The sequence below is a fragment of the Equus caballus genome, chromosome 16 (assembly GCF_041296265.1).
Source record: "Equus caballus isolate H_3958 breed thoroughbred chromosome 16, TB-T2T, whole genome shotgun sequence".
Classification (NCBI taxonomy): domain Eukaryota; kingdom Metazoa; phylum Chordata; class Mammalia; order Perissodactyla; family Equidae; genus Equus; species Equus caballus.
In genome coordinates this window covers 18,175,842-18,189,306 of record NC_091699.1, presented here as the reverse complement: position 1 = coordinate 18,189,306, position 13,465 = coordinate 18,175,842, and the positions used below count along the sequence as shown (strand labels likewise).

Here is a 13,465-nt window from a genome sequence, read left to right as displayed (position 1 = left end):
AAAGACTAGAACCTCCTTGGTTTTGGATGGAGTAGTTTTCTTTGAGCTAGAGCTTTAAATTTTCAGAGTTTGTCTACCTTCTAGAGGGTAACTTCTGTTCTCTGATTTCGCTCTAAAAAGTAATTTAACTGCAGAAGACTTTGATCAAAATGGTTTCCAAAAGAAGACTGTCAAAATCTGAGGAGAAAGAGAGCCCGACAGAAGATGCCTCCCGTAAGTGTCTAGTCACTTGTTGCTTAATTTCCTGTAGCAAATGTGTGAGGCACTTAAAGAGACGTAGACTTCCTACTTTCAGGTGCTGGGAGTCATCAAGTCTTAACGGATAGAGCACATAGAATCTAGTCTCAGGAGATTTGGGATTGAGTGTCTGCCTCTACTTCCATGTGTGACGTTGGGCACGCCCACAGCCTCTTAGCCTCAGGCTCCACATCCCTAAGAGGAGTTACTATTACAGAAGGTATCTGCTGTGCATCATCTAGGTGCTGGGACACAAAGATACAACGTAGTCCCTACCCTTTGAAAAATCGCATGGTCCCCTTTCCTCCCTTAAAAATTCTGGTCTAGATAAATGCTATGATGATGATGTGTAAAGGAAAGGAGTCATATCAAAGCAAGCACACCAGAGGCAAAGAAATAGTGCAGACTCTGTCCATGTAAGAATGTGGTTGACAGAGGCCTAAGAGTTCTGACAGGAAGAGGGTGATGGTCTTTTTCATTTATTACCCTCATCTACTCTATTAAGGCAATTCTAACTTGTTGTATGAGTAAAGGAGAAGAGGGGATAGTCATACTTCAACTCCTTGTTTGTTTTCGTTTATTACTTTTCGTAGGTTAAAAGGCTTGGGGTGAAACCAGTCTGAGCCTTGTACTCCAAGATATGATGCAAGAGGACCTGCCCCATTCTTTCTACCCTGCATGCACTGCATTGGCTCTCAAACTTTGATGTGCATCAGGATTATTATCTAGAGAACTTGAGAAAAGTTCAGACTCCTAGGCCCCATCCCCAAGATTGTGATTCAGTAGCTCTGGGATGTGACCTAAGGAATGATTTTAATCCTCCCAGTGATTCCAATGCAGTGGTTTGCAGACAACAGCTTGAAAGACCCTGACTGCTTTAGAATTTGAGTGGAAAACATTTCCATTCTTATTCTTGTTACAGGTAGCACATTTTGAATTCTTCAAATGAAAAGTCAATAGGTGAAAATAATTCCATTTGATTGTTTTGTTTGTTTGAAAACCACTATCACTGACCATTGTTAGAGATAAAATTTCACGACAGCATCAATTCCAGTGTAATTCTTTAGGAATCCATCAACTTTCCTCTTAGGGTTTGTATTCTAGGGTTTACTTTTTAATCTTTCCTTGACTATTGGTCACATTCTTGAAAGTTTTGTCTATTTTCAGAAGCCAGGAAGCAACCACTTTCCAAAAAGACAAAGAAATCTCGTGTTCATAGTGAAGTTGAAGAAAATGACAGTGTCTTTGTAAAGCTTCTTAAAACATCGGGAATTATTCTTAAAACAGGAGAGAGTCAGCATCAACTAGGTAATATTGTAAACTAAATCTTTTCTCTGGGTATACTGAAAGGGCTCAGAACTGAATCATGGATTTTCTAAGTAGAGAGGCGATGAAGATTAGAAATGGAGCACCATCCGTCTTGAGACAAGAATGAAACTGAAATTGCTTTTTAGAGAATGTTGTTATAGTCTTTGGTCCTGATTAATGCATGTTAAAAGTAAAATACCCCTAATCTTTTTTTTCTTTTTTAAGAAAAAATATTATATCCTAGTGTTACTTTGTGTTTTCTTGTGAAAAAATAAATTAGGGGCCAGCCCGGTGCTGCATAGGTTAAGTGCGCATGTTCCTCTTCTGCGGCCCGGGTTTCGCGGGTTCGGATCCCGGGTGCGGACATGGCACCGCTTGGCATGCCATGCTGTGGTAGGCGTCCCATATGTAAAGCAGAGGAAGATGGGCACGGATGTTAGCTCCGGGTCAGTCTTCCTCAGCGAAAAGAGGATTGGCAGCAGTTAGCTCAGGGCTAATCTTCCTCAAAAAATAAAATTAAATTAATTAATGCCCAGAGAACAATTGGGTCTGTGTTGGAATAATTTCAGGAGAAAATTTATAAAACCATGTACAGCCCTGCTTTGAGGGTATAGGTTATTCAGCTAAGGTTATGGCATGTCTTTTTTAGAACATTTAAGAACTATTCTCTGTCAAAGCTAAGTCTGTTTTACTGTGGGTTTAGAAGATTTGGCTCTGAAATTTGGTTGAAAGTATCTTTATTGGTTTCATCAGACAGGAAACGTAGGCTTTTAGGAAAGTAAAACTATGGAAGGAGATGATAAAGACTCTGGTGACCAACTATTCTTTCCTCATAGCTGTGGATCAAATCATTTTTCAAAAGAAGCTCTTTCAGACTCTGAAGAAACATCCTTCTTATCCCAAAGTATGTATTTTCTCTCTGGTACTTTTGCTTTTGCCAGCAGTGCTCTGGAATTGGGAATTTAAAGACTCTGGCATAAAGTTGAATGGGCTAGAATGATATTTAGCTAACCCACAGCAAACGTTGAACTAAAAATCTAACTCTTACCCTATCTTTTTTTTTTTAATGTCACTAAGATAATAGAAGAATTTATCAGTGGCCTGGAGTCTTACATTGAGGACCAAGACAGTTTCAGGAACTGCCTTGTGTCTTGTGAACGTCTGCAGGATGAAGAAGCCAGGTGTGGAGCAGAGGCTTGGAGTCGTGCTGAACTTTAGTCTGTTACACTAACTGGACTAGAGGGGTGGGGCAGAATGCAATTTTTTGGAATTTCACTTTTGATTTAAAGCTCTCTTTTCCTCAGAGTTTTAACCTAGGCTTTAAGTTATTAAGTTTATAGTTATGAGACTAAGAACCAGAGTGTCTTCTAGAATGTGTCTCACTTGTGTTGATAGAATTTCAACTCTCTACTTCTCCCTGGCTTAAGAACCGTCTTCTCATGTTCTTTATTTCTTATCTGACAGAATAGTTTCTCTTTATATATTTAACCAATTTTATGAAGAAAGGATAACAGAATCATTAAAATGAGGAAAAAAATAGAAAGCAAATATTTCTTTTTTACAGCATGGGCACATCTTACTCTAAGAGCCTCATTAAATTGCTTCTGGGGATTGACATATTACAGGTGAGACTGTACCACTTTTTCTGTGAACATTTGATGGGTGCAATTTGTGGTGTATGCCCAAGTATAAGTGGCCGGAGCACAGGGTGGAGTCAGCTTAATGGGAGAGCTTGGGTTTGCAGCAGTTTACCATAGCCCCGTTGCTGAACTGCGTCTGGTAGGGCAGCGTCTGCATCTTCGGACTGAGCAGATTAGCCCAGTACATCTCCAAGTCTTGTTTATTTCCTCAGCCTCTGATTCCTGTCTTGTAAAGCTTCATCCTGTGTGCTCTGAGTACCTTTTATATCTCTGCCACATTCACATCTGTGTCACCTCCCAGTTAGCTTTTTGTGTGCTTATTAACTCGATTTTGCCCTTTTCTCCTCCTTTTTCTCTCTTTTATTTAGTAGACGATACATTGACATGTTTTAAACATCTCAAATTATAAAAACATATATACAATGAAAAGTCTCCCTCCCACCCTGGGCTCCATTTTTCCTCCTTTCTTCTCTCCCAGTATTAATCTTCCCACACTCTTACCTCTTCCTTTTCATTGGAGATCTTGAATATAATTTAATTAGCTTAAATCTAAGAGCCTCATGTTCCTCTGAAGAGAAATCTTCTTTTCTTGCAAACTGTTTGGTAATCTTTTAAAGTCTGCATTTAATGGGTTAACAGTTGGCATCATATTTAATAATATTTTTGGTTATCTGATTATTCTAATATTGCCTTGATAGTCATTTTGCAATTTTTCAGAAGACAAATTATTGAAAAGTCTTTGCATTCCAACAGCTTATATTCAAAATATTGGTAGCATTCATGTGGACATTCTTCTAATAAGAGGATTTCAATTGTAGCAGAATTTTTCCTCCAAGAGCTCTTGTTGGAGACACTTATGACTAATTATACACTTCTGTTGGTTATCTTGAGACCATCTCCTAATTCCCTATGTCTTCTCTTTTAGCCTGCCATTATCAAAACCTTATTTGAAAAATTGCCAGAATTTCTTTTTGAAAAGTAAGTGGAGTTATCTTGGAATCCTCAAAGTACCCTGGTGAACCTAAGTTTCTCTCTGAAAAGGTTACTCTGAAACATCCTTGGTTTCTCTGAAAGTCATTTTTATCATGATGCCAGTTTCTTAAGTGACTACTGGGGTGTCTTTCTTTGAAATGTTGTCTGTTTAAATAACTACATACTCCTGGAAGAATACACAATAAGCTGGTGATAGTTGTCTCTAAGGAGGGGAGCCAATTAGATGGAGTTAGATATTCTCTGAATACTATTCTGTACCTTTTCAACTTTATAGTGTATGTGTGTACCATTTTTTAAAATTTAAAATTTAAAATTTAAAAAAACAGCCCACTAATTGGGAAAAAATATTTACAAGTATTTATCTGACAAAGGGTTAATCTCCATAATATACAAAGAACTCACACAACTCAACAATAAAAAATCAAACAACCCAATTACAAAATGGGCAGGGGACATGAACAGACATTTCTCCAAAGAAGATATATGGATGGCCAATAGACACATGAAAAGATGTCATCTTCACTAATCATCAGGGAAATGCAAATCAAAAGTACACTAAGATATCACCTTGCACCTGTTAGAATGGCAAAAATATCCAAAACCAAGACTGACAAATGTTGGAGAGGCTGTGGAGAAAAAGGAACCCTCATACACTGTTGGTGGGAATGCAAACTGGTGCAGCCACTATGGAAAACAGTATGGAGATTCCTCAAAAAGTTAAGAATAGAAATACCTTATGACCCAGCCATCCCACTACTGGGTATCTATCCTAAGAACCTGAAATCAGCAATTCCAAAAGTCCCATGCACCCCTATGTTCATCGCAGCATTATTCACAATAGCCAAGTCATGGAACCAACGTAAGTGCCCAGCAACTGATGATTGGATAAAGAAGATATGGTGTATATATATGTGTATATACACAATGGAATACTACTCAGCCATAAAAAAGGACAAAGTCGTCCCATTCACAACAACATGGATAGACCTTGAGGGTATTATGTTGAGTGAAATAAGCCAGACAGAGAAAGACGAACTCTGTATGACTCCACTCATAGGGGGTAGTTAACATATGGACAAAGAGAACTGATCGGTGGTTGCCAGGGGAAAGGGGGGTGGGGGGAGGGCACTAGGGGTGAAGTGGTGTACCTACAACATGACTAATAATGATGTACAACTGTAATTTCACAAGGTTGTTAACTATCATAACCTTAATAAAAAAAAAAGTTTACTTTAGGTCAGAAAAAAAATGAACAGCCTAATAGAACAGTAGATAAAAGTCATGAACATACAATGCACAAAGAAGGAATACAAACATTTTTAAAAATGCTCACTTTCATTGATAATCAAAGATACAAATTTAAAACAATAAATGCGTTTTTTCCACTCTCAAAGGATCTTTCTTTTTGAGTGTAATGAACAGGCACACTCATACATCACTAAGGAACATATAAATCAGTTCAGTTATTCTGGAAGGGCAGTAGCTTGTGTGTATCAAAACCTTAGGGGCTGGCCCCATGGCCGAGTGGTTAAGTGAATCCTGGGTGCGGACATGGCACTGCTCATCAAAAGCCACGCTGAGGCAGCATCCCACATGCCACAACTAGAAGGACTCACAACTAAGAATATACAACTATGTACCGGGGGGCTTTGGGGAGAAAAAGGAAAAAAATAAAATCTTTAAAAAAAAAAAAAACCTTAGATTTTACATAATCTTTAGTGTTCAACCATGTCTCCTAATTATCCTAAGGTAATAACTCTGAATGAAAACAGTAATGAATAAGATTACTGTTTAAAATAACAAACAATTGTAAACAACTGAGATGTTCCAACTGTAGGAGATTGGTTAAGTAAATTAGGTGCAACCCCACAATGGAATATCATGTGGATGTTAAAAATTATAAAGAAGACTACTTATTATCACACGTTAATTGAAGAAAAAAGTCAGGCTACAAATTACTATTTACACTTCAGCCCAGTATTTTGTTGGAAAAAAAAGATACATACATACACATACATGCATATACATACGCATGTTAATAGTGGACATCTCTGGGCGACAGAATTATACATCAATTTTGTTTTCTCCTTTTTAATATGTGTTTTTTCAGGGTCTTATATGTGGTATTAATAAACTTGAAGATTTATCTTTAAAGATTTGTGCTTTGCCTAAATGGCTCACATACATGCTTTCTGTCCTGGCTAAGGCTTTCAGGGCAGTTAAATTTGACTGTAGTAAACAAGGACTGAGCGTGCTGTCAAGGAAAGGAACTGGAGGAGGTCCAGAACTAGACATGGGAGGTTGGGAGGAAGGCAGAGAATGTCATTTGGGGGAAAGTAATAATAACTGAGCCAACATTTCTTCATCCATAAATGGTTTTCAATATTTTCATGAACAGTCTAATTTGACCTTCTATGTTTCCGTAACAGAATATGCTTGCCTTTTTTAGTACTTACCACATTGATATAATGTTTTTTACCTTTTTAAAATATTCATCTTACTCAATTTGTCAAAGTTTATTACTTTTATTTATGTTTAATTGTTTACATTATTATTAAGAGGTACTCTCCAGACCTTTCTTCCCCTCTCTCTAAACTCTCCCCAGATGTAGCCACTGTTAACAGTTTAGTGCCTTTTCTTCCAGACGTTTCTCAACATATCTAAGCATGTCTTATGATTTTCTTGTATTACCTGTGTGTCTAGCACAGCGCATAGTGAGTGTTCAGTAAATGTTAATTGAATGGCTGAAATGTTTTGTGCAGTATTAATGCTTGCTGTTGTCTAAGTGCGAAAGGCTGAGTTCCTTGTCTTCCCATCCTAACATTTCAGAGTGAACACTGATGGAATCAGCATGCCTCGACTCATCATCAGTCAACTGAAATGGCTTGACAGAGTTGTGGATGGCAAGGTAGGGTCTGGGACTTTTTCTTTCTCTTGGATTTAGAGAGTGAATTTTCCACACTTAACCAAACTTTTGGAATTTGCAGGCTTTTTTTTTTCTTTCTAAACAGAAAATGCAGATTTTTCTATCCATCCATTGGCTTTTTTCAGCTTTCATAATTTAAGAATCATGGGTATTTCACCCTTTAAATTTCCTCTAAAAAAGTTTATCTAATTATGATGACTAGATATCATTTATTAGATAAATAAATATTTGGAAAGAAATTCATTAATTTTTCAAAGTACAGAGATTACTATATTTTATTTTTCATAAGTGATGAGATCCCAAACCATGCTTTGTACTTCACTGCAAATGCTTTAATTTGATTACATATTGAGGAAAATTTCAGAAAGTTTTTGCAATTATGTCATTTGTTTTTAAGCACTTTGGGACAATTGAATCTGTTTTGAGCCTGCTTAAGAACCATTTCTTTTCAGAGTTCTTTAACTCTTTCTACTAATTTTTGTCAGACATTCCAAGGCTAAATCTTTATTTGGAAGAGCATAAGTTTTAGAGTCTCTCTGGGCTGGAATTTTGAGTCTGCCACTTATTAATTATGTGTCCTTGAACAACACATATCTTCACATTTTAAAAATGGGGATTGTCACACAAACTCCATAGAGTTGTAAAGATTAAATGAAATAAAGTATATAACAGACCTGTTAGATAACTGCCATCTTCCCTGCTTGTTTTTCTATATACCATCCCATGTGTGAAAATTTCTGGGTCATTTACCTCTGAATTTAGGCTTTGAGCTTAAGTGTGTATAGTTGTCATATTGTACACAAAATAATTCTAGCTCTGCATTTTGTGAGTAGAAAGTCTTTATCTATTCTGTGTAACGTGCTACAACTCTAATAGTCTTCTCCACTGCAGGATCTCACCACCAAGATCATGCAGCTGATCAGTATTGCTCCAGTGTACCTGCAGCATGACTTCATCACCAGCCTACCTGAGATCGTTGGGGATTCCCAGCATGCTGATGTGGGAAAAGAACTCAGGTGGGTAAGCACCTTGTCACTATCCAGAGCAAGGCTCCGCTCTGGGAGCCTTGTCATTGCAGTATGAAAAGAGTAGTAGTAATGTGTTCCTCTTTATATAAAAGAGGATGATACCTGCCTTTCGTGAGTAGGGTATGGGATTTGACTTGTTTTTCTAATAATCATTATATATTTGAGAGGATCCATCTACTTTCTTTTAAATGGTATACGTGTTGCGAATATGAAGTCTGGCTTAGGATTAGGTATATAAATTTGGTATCTGGAGACTGAAACGTGATCCCTTTGTTTCCTTAGCATTTCCTCCACCCAAGGGGTCCTCAGTCATGACTGCACATCCAAATCATTTTTGGAGCTTATTAAACACTTACATTCTTTTGTCCCTAAATGGTTCATTCTAACGAACATAATTGCGTCAGACCCATTTCTGAGACCCATTGCTTACTATCATTTACGTGAAAAATAGTAATTGGTAGGGCAGTAGTTAAGGGGAGAACAGTATCCCTATGTAATAGTGTTTCTGTTTTAATGCAACACCTTGCTTATCCTAGAAGTAGTTATAAAAAAACAAATTCAGTTGTAATACTTCCTTTTCTATAATTGTCTGCAAAGCTACCTCCAAAAATGTCCAGTCATTTGTTGCCTTTGTGCTTTTGGGCAGGATGCTCCCTCTGGGTATAGCACTATACCATCCACTTTGCCTGCTTAGTTCCACCTTGTCCTTTTGTGTAGCCTTCTCAAGTTGCACAACTTTTTTCTTTTTCCACCATTCACAGTGACCTTCTAACAGAGAATACTTCACTCACAGTCCCGATCCTGGATGTCCTTTCCAGCCTCCGACTTGACCCAAAGCTCGTATCTGAGGTAGGAAGGACTCTCCCCTCCAGAAACACAGACAGCTTTCTCACCTCCCAGAACCAGTGTCAGTCAGTCATTGCCTAGGAGCAATCTTCTGTAATGAAAATTTCATTTTGAAATAATATTGAATGACACTTGATCTCTTTTTTCTTTTTGATGAATTTCATATGCCATACCATAATAGATTTGCTGCTCTGTTTTTAAGCAATAAGTTTTAGTGGAAATCTTCTATATTGCCGGCATATTTACAAACTGCTTCCCATAGGAATAACAATTTTTTATGCCTCCCCCTAGCCACTGGAAAATTCAGGCTCCAAAATGTAAGATAATAAGACTTTTACATTTATCACCTGTCTGTTTTTGAAGACACTATGGCATTAACACTGGAAAGCTTGTAATTTGGAAAAAAATAAAACATGGTGCTTTTCTTTCTAAATGACAGTTGAGAAAACTGAGTGACAGAAGTAATTTTTCTAATTTTACCTAACAGGTCAGTACTAGGTTGAGTTATTAACATGAAAATATTTAAGATTTTCATGCTTTTTTGTGTTTAGGTCCGACAGTTGGTGATGGGTAAGCTGTCATCTGTCAGATTGGACGATTTACCTGTGATAATCAAGTTCATTCTTCATTCCGTAACAACCACGGATGCACTTGAGGTACTCTGTAATTTCCCAACAAGCACCAATAGGGTGCTCGATCCTAGAGAGTAAAGAGAACAGCAGTGGTGCCCTTGTGAAACTCAGCAGTTAAAAAAAGACTAACCAGATGAGGGTACATCAAGATAAATTATTTAAATTAATAGGTTCCAGTTGCCTTGGTCTTTCTCCAAACTAATCGGTAATGCTGATTAATCCAGATAGTATTCAGGGGAGAGAGTCGAGCCATTAGCCAGATTTATTGTTCTATATAAGCTGCTACAGGTTATATTTGCTATTTTAGCATAATACCTCAAGGAATTCTGGAATTTTGAAGGGTAGCATTAGCTATTTTCATCAACTCTGTTTTTCAAAATACCTTGTCTAACATTTAATAATAATTCTTAGTCTTTCAGGAGATTGTTATGGTTCTCCTACTGAGAGAATGGACTGTGCCTGTCCACTATGAATGAGCCGAACACATAGCTAATATATGTTTTCCTCAGGTAATTTCTGAGCTTCGGGAGCAGTTGGATCTGCAGCATTGTGTTTTGCCATCACAGTTGCAGACTTCCCAAAGCAGGTTGAAAAGTAAAGGACGAAGAAGGTATAAGCTCATAGACAGTTTCCACCCTTTTTCTCAAATAGGCAAGGAAAGTTGCGTGACATTTATCCTAAAGCCAAGTCAGTAGATCTTAATACCAACAAATAATGGTAGTAATGTTACACTCATGTAATATTGTATAGTTTTTCAAATCGTGTGTGTGTGTGTGTGTGTGTGTGTGTATTCTCTTGGCTATTCAGATCAATCCCAGATAGGCTGCAGGACAAGTTTATTAGCCATTTTACATATGAAGCTATGACTTGTTCCAGGGCAGGTGGCTAGTAAACAGGAAGCCAGTTCTTACAGGTTCCTCTCCAGTAAGTGAAAGAATGTTTTTTTTTCCCTCTGCTGCTTGTAGTTCTTCAGGAAATCAAGAAAACAGCGGTCAGGACTGTGTTATTCTTCTCTTTGATGTAATAAAGTCAGCTGTTAGATATGAGAAAACCATTTCTGAAGCCTGGATTAAGGTGAGTGAGATCTTTGGAACTTTGAACATTAGGGAGGAAATGGGTGGCAATCAGTGACAGATGTGTAAGTAAAACCAGGTTGAAATAAAAGTATTTTTTATTTTTTTATTTTTTCTGTCTTCTCCCAAAAGCCACCCGGTACATAGTTGCATATATTTTCAGTTGTTGGTCCTTCTAGTTGTGGTATGTGGGATGCCGCCTCAGCATGGCTTGATGAGTCGTGTTAGGTCTGCACCCAGGATCCAAACCTGTGAAACCCTGGGCTGCTGAAGCAGAGTGCAGGAAGTTAACCTCTTGGCCACGGGGCCGGCCCTGAAATAAAAGTCTTAAAAGTCAATCAAGTAGAAATGATATATAATGGTTGCCAGGTGGGCAGATTGGTTCTCAAGAGAACAGGGCATCTTGAATAAGGCAAAAAGTGTTCTACTTATGTGTTGTAATATTTTGTGACCCTTGTTTTTCCAGGCGATTGAAAGCACTCCCTCAGGGTCTGAACACAAGGTAATGTTCATGTATTTATGAATTTTAAGTATTGCAGGCACTTTCACTTGTTTTCCAATGTTTTCTTAAAAGATGCCAATGATAAATAATTGTAGTACTTTATTTCTCTGAAAAATATTTCTGGGTTTTGTGAAAATGTAGGTCCTCCCATGGGAGTGTTTTAATGGGAAAAAGTTGAGAGCTACTGTTTTATTGTAGTACATGTACTGATTTATTAAACTGTTTTCCTCTTGTTGCATATTTGTTGACAACAGATTTTTGACCTGACGATGCTTCTCATCATCTATAGCACAAACACTCAGACAAAGAAGTACATTGAGAGGGTGCTAAGAAATAAGATTCGATCAGGCTGCTTTCAAGAACAGTTGCTACAGAGTACTTTCTATGTTCATTACTTGGTGAGTGTCAGAGAATCAGTCTGAAAGTTACAGAGAGATCATTGTAATGTTTCCTACCCAGTGAGGGAATCTTGACGCCTCCTTTGCTGAGTGTTGATCTTTGACAGGGAGCTCAGTATATTTCAAAACATAGTAGGATTATTACTTACTTTGATTGAGACATTATGATGTTAATAAAACCAACCTAAGATTGGTTTTCATCGTTTTATCAAAAAGGTCACAAAATTGGTTTGTGTTGAATTTAGACTCAAACCCCAAATTCTTTTTTGTAGTAAATGTTTTAACTCAGGTCTTCTAATTACGTATTTATGTAACTTGATTTTTAACCTAAAATGAAAAGCTTTACCACCCTCATATAAAATTCCATCTTGTTTGTTTGAGCCCATTGAGACTTTTGAACCTTAATTTTACATTAATCATTTCAGTTGTCTAACTCTGTGCAATCTGCAGCTTTGACAGACTTGCCTTCTGTATCCTGTTCTGAGTAGTTTTTTTCTGAGTAGTTTTAAAAAGCCCTGAGCATAACAGGACCAGAGGAATGCTAGTAGAGACATAATTATGCATCCTGAGCCATCACTATTTGGCTATTCAACACTGTGAGCTTTAGGTGATCATTCCTGTTGAAATATAAACCATTAAATTGGAATTTTATAAGCTAGGAATGGTGTTTTCCAGGTGAATAAGCAGGATACTAACGGTGTATACTTTCTTAGAAAACTGGGTAGATGGTGGTTTGGGGCTTGATTTAGGAACTAATGAGAATATGTAGTTGGATCTTAAAGATTTTATATCCAGGAATAGATTTAATGTTTGTGTTACTTTATCTTGCAGTCCTTTCTGTGCTTGTTTCTGGCAATCACATATTTTTTGGGCTATAATGTTCCAGAGGGCAGAAACCATATATAATTTTTTTTTGAGGAAGATTAGCCCTGAGCTAACATCCTCTGCCAATCCTCCTTTTTTGCCGAGGAAGATTGGCCCTGAGCTAACATCCATGCTCATCTTCCTCTACTTTATAAGTGGGACGCCTGCCGCAGTGTGGCTTGACAAGTGGTGTGGAGGTCCTCACCTAGGATCCAAACCGGTGAACCCCGGGCCACTAAAGTGGAATATGTAAACTTATCTGCTGCGCCACTGGGCGGTCCCCGTAATTTTTTTTTTTTTTTAATTTTTAGAACAAGAGACCCATTCACACAAGCAGTGGTTCTCTTTCTCTCTCTCTCTTTCTCTCTCCCTCCCTCCCTCCCTCCACCCCCCTCGTTTTTTTGGTGAGGAAGATTGGCCCTGAGCTAACGTCTGTTGCCAATCTTCCTCTTTTTTTTGCCTCCCTAAAGCCCCAGGGCATAGTTGCATATCCCAGTTGTAAGTCACCCTGATTCTTCTATGTGGGATGCCACCACAGCATGGCTTGGTGAGTGGTGTGTAGGTCTGTGCCCAGGATTCAAACTGGCAAACCATGAGCTGCCAAAGCGGAGTGCATGAACTTAACCGCTCACCAGCCCCCAAATATAATTTTTTGTTGTGTTTTCCTTGGTAAAGCATTATACCCAGTTCAATGCCTAATTTAAGTTTTTTTTATTGTGATGATATTAGTAAAGAAGCTGGACTTAATAACTGGTTATTTACTCTGTCCATTAATGTCCATCTACTGCTCTGTTGGTAGGACATGAGCAGTTCTCTTCTTGATCTTCTTTAAAAGAAATCAGTGATTAGCATTGAACCTTATAGACTGATTTCAAATCACAGCCAAGGAGAGCAGGCCCAGTATATCCCCAGGGAGGTAGAATGACTAGGAAGGTGGGATTTAGAAGGTCTGGATTCTAGTCCCAAATTGGGCAGATAGGAACAGTGCTAATATTAGGTGTGTAATTTAACTTCTTTG

At 37.9% G+C, this 13,465-nt stretch overlaps 1 protein-coding gene across 11 annotated transcripts in view; it reads left to right on the top strand.

Annotated features, from left to right (window-relative positions):
- The window catches only part of FANCD2 (FA complementation group D2), a 47,690-nt gene that overhangs the window by 1,716 nt on the left and 32,509 nt on the right, over positions 1 to 13,465 (top strand). For 6 of the 11 annotated variants that reach the window (XM_070238442.1, XM_023619978.2, XM_070238440.1 and 3 more), the window contains exons 2-15: positions 121 to 213; positions 1,405 to 1,545; positions 2,382 to 2,449; positions 2,623 to 2,726; positions 3,110 to 3,170; positions 4,111 to 4,163; positions 7,008 to 7,086; positions 7,996 to 8,120; positions 8,894 to 8,981; positions 9,530 to 9,634; positions 10,120 to 10,220; positions 10,576 to 10,684; positions 11,150 to 11,185; positions 11,440 to 11,583. In XM_070238442.1, coding sequence (XP_070094543.1) covers positions 150 to 213; positions 1,405 to 1,545; positions 2,382 to 2,449; positions 2,623 to 2,726; positions 3,110 to 3,170; positions 4,111 to 4,163; positions 7,008 to 7,086; positions 7,996 to 8,120; positions 8,894 to 8,981; positions 9,530 to 9,634; positions 10,120 to 10,220; positions 10,576 to 10,684; positions 11,150 to 11,185; positions 11,440 to 11,583 — 1,278 coding nt within the window. In that variant the 5' untranslated portion in view covers positions 121 to 149. Of the gene's footprint in view, positions 1 to 120; positions 214 to 295; positions 458 to 1,404; positions 1,546 to 2,381; positions 2,450 to 2,622; positions 2,727 to 3,109; positions 3,171 to 4,110; positions 4,164 to 7,007; positions 7,087 to 7,995; positions 8,121 to 8,893; positions 8,982 to 9,529; positions 9,635 to 10,119; positions 10,221 to 10,575; positions 10,685 to 11,149; positions 11,186 to 11,439; positions 11,584 to 13,465 lie in introns of all 11 variants that reach the window. The other 5 variants (XM_070238436.1, XM_070238443.1, XM_023619979.2 and 2 more) reach the window with 1 other exon arrangement.